Source organism: Schistocerca serialis, chromosome 1 (genome assembly GCF_023864345.2).
Source record: "Schistocerca serialis cubense isolate TAMUIC-IGC-003099 chromosome 1, iqSchSeri2.2, whole genome shotgun sequence".
Lineage (NCBI taxonomy): Eukaryota > Metazoa > Arthropoda > Insecta > Orthoptera > Acrididae > Schistocerca > Schistocerca serialis.
Genome location: NC_064638.1, coordinates 313,023,722 through 313,037,902, shown reverse-complemented (window position 1 = coordinate 313,037,902; position 14,181 = coordinate 313,023,722). Strand labels below are relative to the sequence as shown.

The 14,181-nt window shown below is 43.6% G+C and overlaps 1 protein-coding gene across 1 annotated transcript in view; it reads left to right on the top strand.

The window, feature by feature from the left end:
* Positions 1–14,181, top strand: part of LOC126469952 (lysosomal acid glucosylceramidase-like) — a 167,195-nt gene that overhangs the window by 2,267 nt on the left and 150,747 nt on the right. Inside the window, exon 2 of the mRNA XM_050097405.1 lies at positions 7,255–7,455. Coding sequence (XP_049953362.1) covers positions 7,255–7,455 — 201 coding nt within the window. The remainder of the gene's footprint in view (positions 1–7,254; positions 7,456–14,181) is intronic.

The window sequence follows — 14,181 nt, the reverse complement described above, 5'->3', positions numbered from 1 at the left end:
AATGAATCTCAACCTAGCACCCGCCTTACCAACAATTAATTTTATATGATCATTCCACTTCAAATCGTTCCGTACGCATACTCGCAGATATTTTACAGAAGTAACTGCTACCCGTGTTTGTTCCGCTATCATATTATCATACAATAAAGGATCCTTCTTTCTATGTATTCGCAATACATTACATTTGTCTATATTAAGGGTCAGTTGCCACTCCCTGCATCAAGTGCCTATCCGCTGCAGAGCTTCCTGCATTTCGCTGCAATTTTCTAATGCTGCAACGTCTCTGTATACTACAGCATCATCCGCGAAAAACTGCATGGAGCTTCCGACACTATCTACTAGGTCATTTATATATATTGTGAAAAGCAATGGTCCCATAACACTCCTCTGTGGCGCGCCAGAGGTCACCTTAACGTCTGTAGACGTCTCTCCATTGATAACAACATGCTGTGTTCTGTTTGCTAAAAACTCTTAAATCCAGTCACGCAGCTTGTCTTATATTCCGTAGGCTCTTACTTTATCAGGCGACAGTGCGGAACTGTATCGAACGCCTTCCGGAAGTAAAGGAAAATGGCATCTATCAGGGAGCCTGTATCTAATATTTTCTGGGTCTCATGAACAAATAAAGCGAGTTGGGTTTCACACGATCGCTGTTTCCGGAATCCATGTTGATTCCTACAGAGTAGATTTTGGGTTTCCAGAAATGACATGATACGCGAGCAAAAAACATGTTCTAAAATTCTACAACAGATCGATGTCAGAGATATAGATCTATAGTTTTGCGCATCTGCTCGACGACCCTTCTTGAAGACTGGGACTACCTGTGCTCTTTTCCAATTTATTTGGAACCTTCCGTTCCTCTAGAGACTTGCGGTACGCGGCTGTTAGAAGGGGGGCAAGTTCTTTTGCGTACTCTGTGTAGAATCGAATTGGTATCCTGTCAGGTCCAGTGGACTTTCCTCTGTTGAGTGATTTCCGTTGCTTTTCTATTCCTAGGACACTTATTTCGATGTTAGCCATTTTTTTCGTTCGTGCGAGGATTTAGAGATTCCTGGTGTCAGTTCCCTCCAGCATTACTTCAGACCTTAGTCGAGTCCCTGCCACGTCGTGTAGTGGCATTTCTGCCTGCTCCCGGGGACCCTGCTCGATGTTAGGCAGGTATACCAGTTTCTTTGGCTCTTCAGTGTCAATCTGCAGTCTCAGTGCAGCTTAGTAGCGTACACTTCGCCTCTTGGCGTGAATCACACAACACGGCTAGGGTCAGAAATGTCTGTCAGTATGATTCTAGGCTCGTTTCAAGCTGACAGAATGTGCGCAAGTCACTTTACGATCAAAATACTTGTCTTCATGGGAAGTTGCCCGCCGAACTAGCCTATACGACGGAGAAGTAATTCGAACATTCAGCTTCTATTGTGGGACACAAAACATTGAAGGCCTGCGTAGAAGTTGTCGCCAGCGGTCAAGAACACCAAAAGATGACCGCTACGTGCAAATTATGGCAGTTAGATACCCCGTGGAGAATACAACAGGACTGCGCCATGCCTTTTTGGCCTATTGACAGCAGTTGACACGTCCCAGACTAAATTTGCCATTACCATTTCATGTTGACATCCACCTGTCTTAGTCCCTCCTTCCTTCTCTCTCTCTCTCTCTCTCTCTCTCTCTTTCTCTCGTGTCTGCATGGTTCAAATGGCTCTGAGCACTATGGGACTTAACATCTGTGGTCATCAGTCCCCTAGAAGTTAGAACTGCTTAAACGTAACGAACCTAAGGACATCACACACATCCATGCCCGAGGCAGGATTCGAACCTGCGACCGTAGCAGTCGCGCGGTTCCGGACTGCGCGCCTAGAACCGCTAGACCACCGCGGCCGGCGTGTCTGCATGTATATATATATATATATATATATATATATATATATATATATATATATATATATATATATATATATATGTGTGTGTGTGTGTGTGTGTGTGTGTGTGTGTGTGTGTGTGTTCTGAAAGGTGTGACATTGCACACGGTACTGAATTCATTTCCCTTAATTATTGCCGTCTGTATGTGAAAGCTTTGTAGTTGTTAATAAAAAAGAAAAAGAGAAGAAAAGAAAAGAAAAGATTGAAAATGTGGGAAGAAATGATGAATAAAAAGGGGGTTTTAAAATCGTTAATGACCGTGAAGAAGGGAAATAATGAAATGCAAATCAGACTTCGTATTACAGAAAAGTTATCGGACTTCGTGATTCGGGAAAGCTATTGTTGGGGTGGTCCTTGTGGCGTTTCTGAGCAAAAGTCAAACCAATTTCCATTATAAAAATTATCTGAAAGAGAACAGAGAATAACAACACGTGATTAACAGGGGGAAATGGCGTAGATAAGAGTTTATCCTTTACCTTGTTACGGGCATGGATGTGTGTGATGTCCTTAGGTTAGTTAGGTTTAAGTAGTTCTAAGTTCTGGGGAATCATGACCTCAGATGTTAAGTCCCATAGCGCTCAGAGCCATGTTGAGCCTTTACGTTGTTAACATGTCTTCTTTCGTGCGTCGTCCAGGTCTTCAAAAATGTCCTACTTCATTTCTGCGTGAAAAGTATTAGCTGCTCCGAAATCTTGCAATCGTCCAGGAATCACTAATTTATACAAATCAAAATCGTCTTGATATTAAATGCAATGTATTTTACGTTGCTGCTTCCATCCTCTGAATTTCATACAAATTTCCACAATACGTCTACACATCAATAAGTTGTTTTTCGTCTTAATCAGACCAAGACTAGCTAATAAGTAAGTTAAGCTTCAGCTCTCAAAAGACAAAAGACGGATAGATAACAAAAAAAGTTACAATTTTAGTACCTTCATTTTCTTATATATTTTCTCTGCCGTCGAGCGCTCATACCGCTGCGACGGTATAATTTATATCTGAGGGAACGAGTGTAGCGCGGCGAAATTCAAAGTCCCGCTACAGCTTTCTTCTATAGAAGTTATTGCTACAGGCTGTGACTGGATTTTAGTATTTTTCAATCCGCATATGTGTTATTTGGCTGTTGACTGCGAGGGACTAAGTACCCAGTAAATTTACTATGTGAGCTATCAGTTTTTAGGGCTCTAAGCTGTTCCCAAAACATTCTTTAATAATTTGTGTTTGTCTGTCATATCTATACAGACTGACATTTGTTGTGTGTAAGTTGGTTTATACTCGAGATACTATATTTGTTTCCTGTGTTCTAACATTTCTCTGTGTGGTGTTGTCTGTTGTGTTACCTATTTGAAGTCTCTGTTTCTTTACAATGTTGTTTGTTCTGTGAACTATCTAATCATCATAGGTAAGAATATGCCATTTTGCTTTGTGTGTGGGTTTTCGTTCTGTGGTGTCGTATGTGGTGCAATGGTCTGTGTACTGAAAAATGTTTGGGCACTTCTTCGAACAACAGGCGGAACTATAGCGGTTGGACAAAAACACGATAACACGGCGAGAAATGAATGCTTGCATGCTTGAACAGAGCAGTGTTCTGTGCAGTTGTGAGTGCATAAGTCGGAGCTAAGAGAATTCGAACGTATACAGTTGCTCATATGGAGGGCGCTTCCGTAACCAAGGTAACCGATGTGTTAGGATCCCAAGAAGCACCATATCGAAAACTTACACCGTATACAGGGAAAGTGGAAAACCATCGTCCTCTAAGTGACAACACGGACGAAAGTGGGTGTTGAGTAATCGCGACGATCGGTGACTGAAGAGGATTGTGACGAAAAGTCAGAAGAAGCACTGCAGAAATGAACGTGGCACTCGCGAACCATGTCAGCACCAGGGCAACAGAAAGGGAGCCCCGTAAGCAGGGAATTGCCTGGTGATCTCGATTTGCAAAACCCACTCATCAGTGATGCTAAAGCCCGTAAAAGGAAAACGTGTTGCTGAAGCCATAAAACCTGGACTATGTAGCAGTATAGGAAGTAATTTGGTCGTATGAGACTTGTTTTACGTTGTTTCCAACTTCTGGCCGAGTTTACCCCCTGAGAGTGAAACATTGCGGGGTTCAGTGATGATTTAGGCAGGCATATAGTGGTATCCTTTGGACCCCATCGTTATTCCGCAAAATCAAATTGCTGCGGAGGTCTATCTACATTTACATGACTATTCCTCAATTCACACTTAAGTGCCTGGGAAAGGGTTCTCCGAATCACCTTTAGACTGTTTCTCTACCGGTCCATTCTCTAAGAGCGCGTGGAAAAACGAACATTTAAAAACGAACATTTACATTTTTCTGCACGGGTTCTGATTTCTCTTATTTTATTACTATGATGTTTTCTCCCTATGTACGATGGCGGCAGTTAAATATTTTCACATTCAGAGTAGAAATTTAGTGACTGGAATTTCGTGAAAAGATCTCGCTGCATGGAAAAGCTTCTTTATTTTTAATGATTACTACCCCAGTTCGTGTATCATATCCGTGACACTCTTTCCCATATTTTGGGATAAAAGAAATCGAACGACCTTTCTTTGGACTTTTTGGATGTTCTCCGTCAATCCTATCTGGTAAAGATTTCATAGGGCACAGCAATACTCCAGCAGAGGACGAACAAGCGTTGTGCGTGCTGTTACTTCAGTGGGCCTGTTGTATCTTCAAGTGTCCTCTCAACAAAACGCAGTCTCTGGTTTGCCTTCCCCACAACATTACCTAAGAGATCGTTCCAATTTTAGCTCTACGTAATTGTAATTCCTATGTATTTAGTTGAATTACAGCCTTTAGATACGTGTGATTCATCGTATAACCAAAATTTAACGAATTCCTTTTTGTACACAAGTGGATGACCTCACACTTTTCCTTATTCAGAGACAACTGCAACTTTTCGCACTATGCAGATATCGTATCTGAATCATTTTGCAGTTGGTTTTGATCTTCTGATGACTTTAATAGAAAGTAAAGACAGCATCATCTGAAAACAATGTAATCAGGCTACTCAGGTTGTCTCCCAAATCGTGTGTATAGATTAGGGGCAGCAGAGGGCCTACAACACTTCCTTGGATAACGCCATATATCACTTCTGTTTTACTTGATTATCGTCATTCGATTACTACCTGCCAGGAAATGAGGAATCCAGTCGCACAACCGAGGCGATGCTCCATAGGCACTCAATCTGCTTAGAAGTGTTTTGTGACCGTTCTGGCTGATCAGATCAATCCCACTGTGCAATATTTGTTGCCCACTGGTGATGCTGTGTTCCAAGACGACAGGGCCGCTGTTCACACAGATCGCATTGCCAGGTCCTGGTTTAATGAGCACGAAGACAATGTGTCGTATTTCCCGTGGCCTCCACGGCCACCAGATCTGCATATGATTGAGCCTTTGGAGAGGAGTGTGCGTGATGTCCACCTTCATTGTCTGGCAGATGATGCTGTGGTATATGGTGAGGCGTCGAAGTTGAATGGCTTTAGGAGGATACAAGGTGACTTACACAAAATTTCTAGATGATGTGATGAATGGCAGCTAGCTTGAAATGAGGGGAAAATATAAGTCAGTGTGGATAAGTAGGAAAAAGAAACCCCATAATGTTCAGATGCAGCATAAGTAGTGTCCTACTTGATACAGTCACGTCGTTTAACCATGTGGGCACAATGTTGCAAAGCGATATGAAATGGAACGAGTATGTGAGGATTGTGGCAGCAAAGGGGATTGGTCGACTGCGGTTTATTGGGAGAATTGTAGGAATGTGTGGTTGGCCGTGCGGTTGTAGCCGCTACAGTCCGGAACCGAGCGACCGCTACGGTCTCAGGTTAGAATCCTGCCTCGGGCATGGATGTGTGTAATGTCCTTAGGTTAGTCAGGTTTAATTAGTTCTAAGTTCTAGGCGACTGATGACCTCAGAAGTTAAGTCACACAGTGCTCAGAGCCATTTGAACCATTTTTGAATGTGTGGTTCATATGTAAGGAAACGCAAGTGTGACCTATTGTTGAATACAACTTGAGTGTTTGGGATCCATACCAGATCGGATTAAAGGAGGAGCAATTCAGACGCTGGATGCTAGATTTGTTACTGGTAGATTTGAGCAACACACAAGTGTTACGCAGATGCCTTGGGAACTCAAGCTGGAATCCCTGGAGGGAAGGCGACATTCTTTTCGAAGAAGACTATTGAGAAAATTTAGAGAGCAGGATTTGAAGCTGACTGCAGACCGATTCTGTTGCCTCCAGCACACACTGCATGTGGAACGAGAAATCAGGACTTACGTGGAGGCATACAGATAGTCGTTTTTCCCTCCTTCTATATGCGAGTGCAAGAAGAAAGGAAATGGCTAGTAGTTGTATGGGATACTATCCTCCACGCTCCGTGAGGTAGATTGCGGAGTATCGATATACCGGGTGATCAAAAAGTCAGTATAAATTTGAAAACTCAATAAATCACGGAATAATGTAGATAGAGAGGTACAAATTGACACACATGCTTGGAATGACAAGGGGTTTTATTAGAACCAAAAAAATAGAAACGTTCAAAAAATGTCCGCCAGATGGCGCTTCATCTGATCAGAATAGCAATAATTAGCATAACAAAATAAGACAAAGCAAAGATGATGTTCTTTACAGGAAATGGTCAATATGTCCACCATCATTCCTCAACAACAGCTGTAGCCGAGGAATAATGTTGTGAACAGCACCGTAAAGCATGTCTGGAGTAATGGTGAGGCATTGGCGTCGGATGTTGTCTTTCAGCATCCCTAGAGATGTCAGTCGATCACGATACACTTGCGACTTCAGGTAACCCCAAAGCCAATAACCGCACGGACTGAGGTCTGGGGACCTGGGAGGCCAAGCATGACGGAAGTGGCGGCTGAGCACACTGTCATCACCAAACGAAGCGCGCAAGAGATCTTTCACGCGTCTAGCAATATGAGGTGTGTTTTTTTTTTGTTCTAATAAAACCCCATGTCATTCCGAGCATGTGTGTCAATTTTTACCTCCCTATCTACATTATTCCGTGGTTTATTAAGTTTTAAAATTTATACTGACTTTTTGATCACCCGGTAGTTGCAAGATCGTCGATACTTGAACTTGCCACTATTTTGAATGAAAAATGGTATAAGATTGCTTAAAAACCATACAGGCCCTGCATTTATCTATTCCGAGACGACTGTTTGGAATGCCAACGGTTTACCAGATCGATGAGACATGGTAATGTGTTGTGCTTTCTTCGTGTTTCCACACCTCGTAAATTTCCACGATTTCTTCAGCAGTGAAAGCTCTGACGTGAGGTGGGCACGCTGTTGCAGCGGCCGCCGGGGTGTCGGAGGGGTCGGAGTGCGCGGCGCGGCAGCTGGCGGACGGCGTGGTGTGCGTCTGCAACGTCACCTTCTGCGACGAGCCGGGCGTGCCGCAGCCGCCGCCAGCCGGCAGCCTGCTGCACGTGCTCACCTCCAAGGCGGGCGCCCGCTTCCAGGAGCAGGTCGTCCCCTTCCAGGAGGCCGGACAGGGTGAGCTGCTTCTCGTCCACTTAACCCGTTATTTTACTCTTAAGTAAAAGTTGCCACGTTAAAACCGATCTATAGGTTACAAACAGCTTTACTTTTTATAATCTGTAGGTCGGTTTTAACCTGCCAACTGCTTTACTACAGTGGTGTGCGCATATGTGTAAGAACAGAAAGAAATCCTGTAGTCTGCGAGCCGACCCATCGCGCAGTTACGGGTGCACAAAGAGAACGCTGGTTAGCTTGCTAGTCGAGCTGCAGCAGTGCCATTACGAGTAGCGCGTCACACGTGCTCGAACGCTCCCTCTGTTCTGCAGTCTCTCTCACACTATTTTACAGAAACTATTCGTTAAAAAAATAATATTTACGTCACACATAGCTGTATACACTGCTCGCCTTAAAAATTGCTACACCACAAAGGTGACGTACTACAGACGCGAAATTTAACCGACAGGAAGGAGGTGCTGTGATATGCAAATGATTAGCTCAAAACTGCTCAGATGTGTGTGAAATCTTATGGGACTTAACTGCTAAGGTCATTAGTCCCTAAGCTTACACAATACTTAAACTAAATTATCCTAAGGACAAACACACACACCAATGCCCGACGGAGGATTCGAACCTCCGCCGGGATCAGTCGCACAGCTTTTCAAAGCATTCAACCAAGGTTGGCGCCGGTGGCGACACCTACAACATGCTGACATGAGGAAAGTTTCCAACCGATTTCTCATACAGAAACAGCGGTTGACCGGCGTTGCCTGGTGAAACGTTGTGATGCCTCGTGTAGGGAGGAGAAATGCGTACCATCACGTTTCCGACTTTGATAAAGGACTGATTGTAGCCTACCGCGATTGCGGTTTATCGTATCGCGACATTGCTGCTCGCGTTGGTTTAGATCCAATGACTGTTAGCAGAATGTGGAATCGGTAGGCTCAGGAGAGTAATACTGAACGCCGTGCTGGATCCCAACAGCCTCGTATCACTAGCAGTCGAGATGACAGGCATCTTATCCGCATGGCTGTAACGGATCGTGCAGCCACGTCTCGATCCCAGAGTCAACAGACAGGGACGTTTGCAAGACAACAACCGTCAGCACGAACAGTTCAACGAAGTCTGCAGCAGCATGGACAATCAGTTCGGAGGCCATGGCTGCGGTTACCCCTTGATGCTGCATCACAGACAGGATGTTGTGTACATAGTTCCGCGTAGTCAGCGCGTACACAAGTTTCCCACTAGAGCGCGCCCCGCTAGACACAACAGCGCAGGCGCAGCGTTCGTCCGTCTCCGGACTACGAGATGGCGCTTGTAACGCCGGAAATGCATATCCTCCTATTTCCATCTATTGTACTATAATTTGTTTTCCTTATTTTTGTTACCTGAATATATGACATTTCTGTGTCTTTACATATTGTAATTGTTTTACTATTTGTATATATATATATATTTATGCATTTATGTCGATGTATAATTGGTTTGTTTCGTAAATATTATTTGTATTTTTACGCTGGGTCTTGCCGAGGGAAAACTGCTATCGAACGATTACATCGATAGGTCGTGTGAAGAATCAAAGTGTGTAGGATCTTTGGTAGTGTTAACTCTGCCGCGTGGAGTGCGGGCAGAGCTGTTGGAGTCTGGCTGGAGTAGCGAATGGAGCAGGTGTGTTGTGTGACGCTCCCGCGAGTTGCCGCGCTTTCGGGGTTTGGCAGCATGTAATTGCGCTCGACTCGCGATGATAGTTTCTGACATGGTGTCGCGGACGGGAAGCATTAGCTGGCGCACATCAAGAGCCCGTTTCGCCTGGTGACCGTGTCGAGAAGAAGGCGCGCCAACATCCAGCTTCTGCAACAGCGACGGCCGACAATGAGTGTCTGTCGCCACCTCCTCGATCGACGGCTTCATACCTTCAATCAACCAACAAGGAAGACTAAAAGCACGTAAAGTTTCAGAACTGTATGGCAGACCTCAGCTTTTCAAATTGTTCCATTTGCCTCGCAAAATTACAGCAACTTAGCATGAACCTTTGTTGCTCATTGTCCCAATTGCATTGCCAAGCAGGGCCCCTTCCTTTTCCGAAATGAACCCGAGTATCGTTGAAATTCAAACGCCAGCATAATTCCATTTCACTGCTTTAATTTCACAGTTCAATTTAAGTAACAATAGTTAGATTACACAAGCACAAATTAAGAGTGCTAGTTTTGTTACCGTATTTTAGCTTACCTGTGACTGCAGCTCAGCTTGGTACGTACTAAATTTTACTATTGTTAATTGTTCAGAATCGTTTAATTCAAGTTCAAAGTTAATTCTCTTATTTCTAAATTGCGTAGATTCAAGTAGCTTTTGAAATGATTGTTGAGGTAGTCCAAGACTAACCTTATTTTACTGAATGTCGATGTGCTTCAGAAAGAAAGCTCACTATTAACTTCAGTCACTAAATTAACTTTCGATTTCTTTTGCTAAATTAAGTCAGAGTGTAGCGAAATTTATTACTTCTGACAAACTTTCAGTTTTCACACTACACGTGTCAACCTTCAGTTGCCACGCTTCTAGTGCTAATTATATGTGTAATTACCTTTCTTTTTCAGTTACTATAGTAATTGTCCTTAGGACTGGCGACCGTAATTTCCCCCAAATCTCAAATATCTAATTACCGCTAGTTAATTGTTAACGTAACGGCCGCACATTTACTTTCTTCATTAACTTTACCCCTTTTCAAAATTAATTTCCACCAGTTTCACTTGCATTTTTCCTTTCATTTAGATGTAACCCTTTCCTCCCTCTTTACCGACAGGTTAACTACGGTGACGATTGCTTTTCCAAAATTCCCATTAGGTACACGCGGTTTCATTTTTCACTGTCATTAAGGTCGATAAGTGAGGGGGAGGTTACACGCTGCCATAGAGACAGACCAAATTCTGCTTCCGCCGATCCGCGTAATAATATGTAACGCAGCCAATGAGATTGCTGCTAACGTAGAACCTTTTCTCCTCGCGGATCACACTCGCACAGTGATACATGAACGCGCAAGGTATTATAATTGCACAGACCTCTGATTAGTCAGTCTGCATTTGCCTGTACCAGCCTGCATTAGTCTGTACCAGTCTGTACGAGTTCTACATTTGTCTGTGCCAGTCTAAAGTCAAGTTTCAGTCTGCACCTAATAAGATTACCATATTCCGTTGGTCACTGTCAATCTGCTACACTAAGCGTGCAAGTGGCATTTCTATCGTCTGACCTAACGGCAGAAGATAAACACGCCACGATAAGACAACAAGACATATTGCTGACACTCGCCTACTTCGTTAGAGCGACATGTCCAATAATCTGATGGTGTGTGTCCTGAAGGTCTTACAGAACGCACACCACACAGGAGCGCCTGCGATGGTGTACTCAACGACGAACCTGGGTGCACGAATGGCAAAACGTCATTTTTTCGGATGATTCCAGGTTCTGTTTACAGCATTATCATGGTCGCATCCGTGTTTGGCGACATCGCGGTGAACGCACATTGGAAGCGTGTATTTGTCATCGCCATTCTGGCGTATAACCCGGCGTGATGGTATGGGGTGCCATTGGTTACACGTCTCGGTCACCTCTTGTTCGCATTGACGGTGCTTTGAACAGTGGACGTTACATTTCAAATGTGTTACGACCCGTGGCGTGGCTCTACCCTTCATTAGATCGCTGCGAAACCCTACATTTCAGCAGGATAATGCACGACCAAATGTTGCAGGTCCTGAACGGGCCTTTCTGGATACAGAAAGTGTTCGACTGCTGCCCTGGCCAGCACATTCTCCAGATCTCTCACCAATTGAAAAAGTCTGGTGAATGGTGGCCGAGCAACTGGCTCGTCACAATACGCCAGTCACTACTCTGTGGTATCGTGTTGAAGCTGCATGGACACCTGTACCTGTACACGCCATCCAAGCGCTGCTTCACTCAATGCCCAGGCGTATCAAGGCCGTTACTACGGCCAGAGGTGGTTGTTCTGGGTACTGATTTCTCAGAATCTATGCACCTAAATTGCGTGAAAATGTAATCAAACGTCAGTTCTAGTATACTATATTTGTCAAATGAATACCTGTTTATCATCTGCAGTTCTTCTTGGTGTAGCAATTTTAATGGCCAGTAGTGTATATCAGCTACATACTGAACTGCCCATCATCTTGCTAATGGTCATACTTATTATGATATTCTCATTTACGTAACATGCTGCACGAAATTCGAAACGTTTGCAATGAAAAATATGGGTCTTTATGATTTTGCGTTTGGTGCACATTACATCAAATGTTACTGCTAACGTATTGAATTTGTCTTCATACTTGAAAGGACGTCTCTTTTTCTTCTCCAGTCTCGAGAAAATCGATTATTTGTAGCACACTCACTTCCGACCTTATGTGCACGAGAATGAGATGTTACTATCTCCTTTACCATTCGAGATATAGAAACGAGATTTTGATTAATGACAGCACGCAAAGAGGAGAGTATGGTGTCTTATGGTTAACATATAGAAATTTCTTATCTACGTCGATATACTACAAGCTATTTTTTGTTTTTTAATTTTTCAATCCCGTAATGCATTGTATGGAACTGGGGACCTAGAAACGACGGAGAGGCGTCGTCCCCGCGGTAGCCCGCAGTGGTACACAACCCCGCCACAGGCTACAGCAGTCCACTCACCCCACCACTGCCCCACGCCGAACCGACGGTGATTGTGCGGTTCGGCCCCCAGTGGACCCCCTCACACCACATGAGTGTAACTCCAATGTTTGGGTGGTAGAATAATTATGGTGTACGCGTAGGTGGAGAATGTGTTTTCGCAGCAATCGCCGACATAGTGTAACTGAGGCGGAATAAGGGGAACCAGCCCGCATTCGCCGAGGCATATGAAAAACCGCCTTAAAAGCTATCCACAGACTGGCCGGCACACCGGACCTCGACACTAATCCGCCGGGCGAATTCGTGCCGGGGATCGGCACCGCTTCCCGCCCGGAAATCAGTGCGTTAGACCGCACGGCTAACCGGTAGGGCTTTCAATCCAGTACTGTACTTCATTATAAGCCATCGATAGCTGTTAAAAAGAGAATATGCTAGCACGAAAATAAACGTGTAATTTCTTCCCTTAAGTTACTGCAAGCTGACACAATGAGGGTTTCCGTAATGTACTCACCTCTCTGGTCGCCTATTGCTTGTTTAATAAGACACTCTGTTTCAAGATTCTGTCGCAATAGCTATTTCAGGGTGAGTTTGTGCAGTTTATACTGTGTTTTGGCGAAAGAAACAAAATTGAATGTCAACAAGAAAAATGTAGTTGTCACCGATAACTCTTGATCCATCTTCAAATGGTTAACAAATTAGACAAAAATAAATTACCGATTCTGTTACAGTTTGGGCGGAACCCTGTAACACATCGTATTTTTAACAGTGAGCGACTGGAACGGAAACTTGCCAAAAGATTTTCTTCCTGTTCTTCATCTTAGAAATATGAAAATAATTCGCAAGCAAATACTGTAACATATTTCTGTTCCTATCCCCATTCAGAATGATGCGGAGAAATCTTCAGCATAATTATCTTTTTATGGGTTAAAGGTAGGTTATATACATATTTATAATCTGTTTTAACCTTAATGAGTAGTCTCAAGCGGTTCATAAATTAATGACTATTATGTTTCCATAACCTTATTATCCACAGATAAACAGGCATCAATTTTTTTTTCTAATGGAACAATGCTGCATTTTTGCTGCAGAGTAGAACTGACCCAATGAACCCCTTTCATAACTCTGAAGCTGTGGGCACACTTACGACTTGCAGTAACTTGCCAGCTGTTCGTCAAAGTCAATATCACTACTGAATTAAAAGATATTTGTAGTAAGGAGATTCACTCGCCCACTCTGCACAGGGATAGGAACGGAAAGATTGTAAGCTCTTTGCTGTAGTTTTTGCTGTGTCATAGATGACTGAAGTGTAGAAATAAAATTCTTTGGTAAGTTTCAGTTCCAGCTGTTCGTTCTTAATGATACCTGCGTTACATGATACCCATAGGATTGCAACAGAATTTGCGATTTATTTTCACCTGACTTGTAAAAGCATTTTTCTTCAGGAGTGTAATCAGTGAAGAGGTTTGACTAACGCATACGGTACATTTATCCAGATGCCACATTCAATTTTGCTTGTTTTGCCAAACCGAAACAGAAATTAACACAGTGAGTGTGCAAATGCTTTTTATCAAATAGTTTCGTTGAAATCTCATGAATAAGGTTGTGTGGTCGTTATTATTCACGCACCTGCCATTCGGACAGTAATGCGATAGTGTATTTCCGACACTGCCAGGGTGCTTTTGCTGCGACAGCAGTGGTTCGCCCCTTCATTTTGATCGTCATCGCCTGCCGGAGTGGCCGTGCAGTTCTAGGCGCTACAGTCTGGAACCGAGCGACCGCTACGGTCGCAGGTTCGAATCCTGCTTCGGGCATGGATGTGTGTGATGTCCTTAGGTTAGTTAGGTTTAATTAGTTCTAAGTTCTACGCGACTGATGACCTCAGAAGTTACGTCCCATAGTGCTCAGAGCCATTTGAACCATTTGATCGTCATTTGTGTTCAATTTCTGTTGTGTTTTGGCAAAAGAAACAAAATTTAACGTGGCACCTAGATAAATGCAACTATATGCATTACACGAAACATATCACTGAATACACTTCTCTGAAGAAAAGAAAGTCAGATGACCGTTAGGGAGATG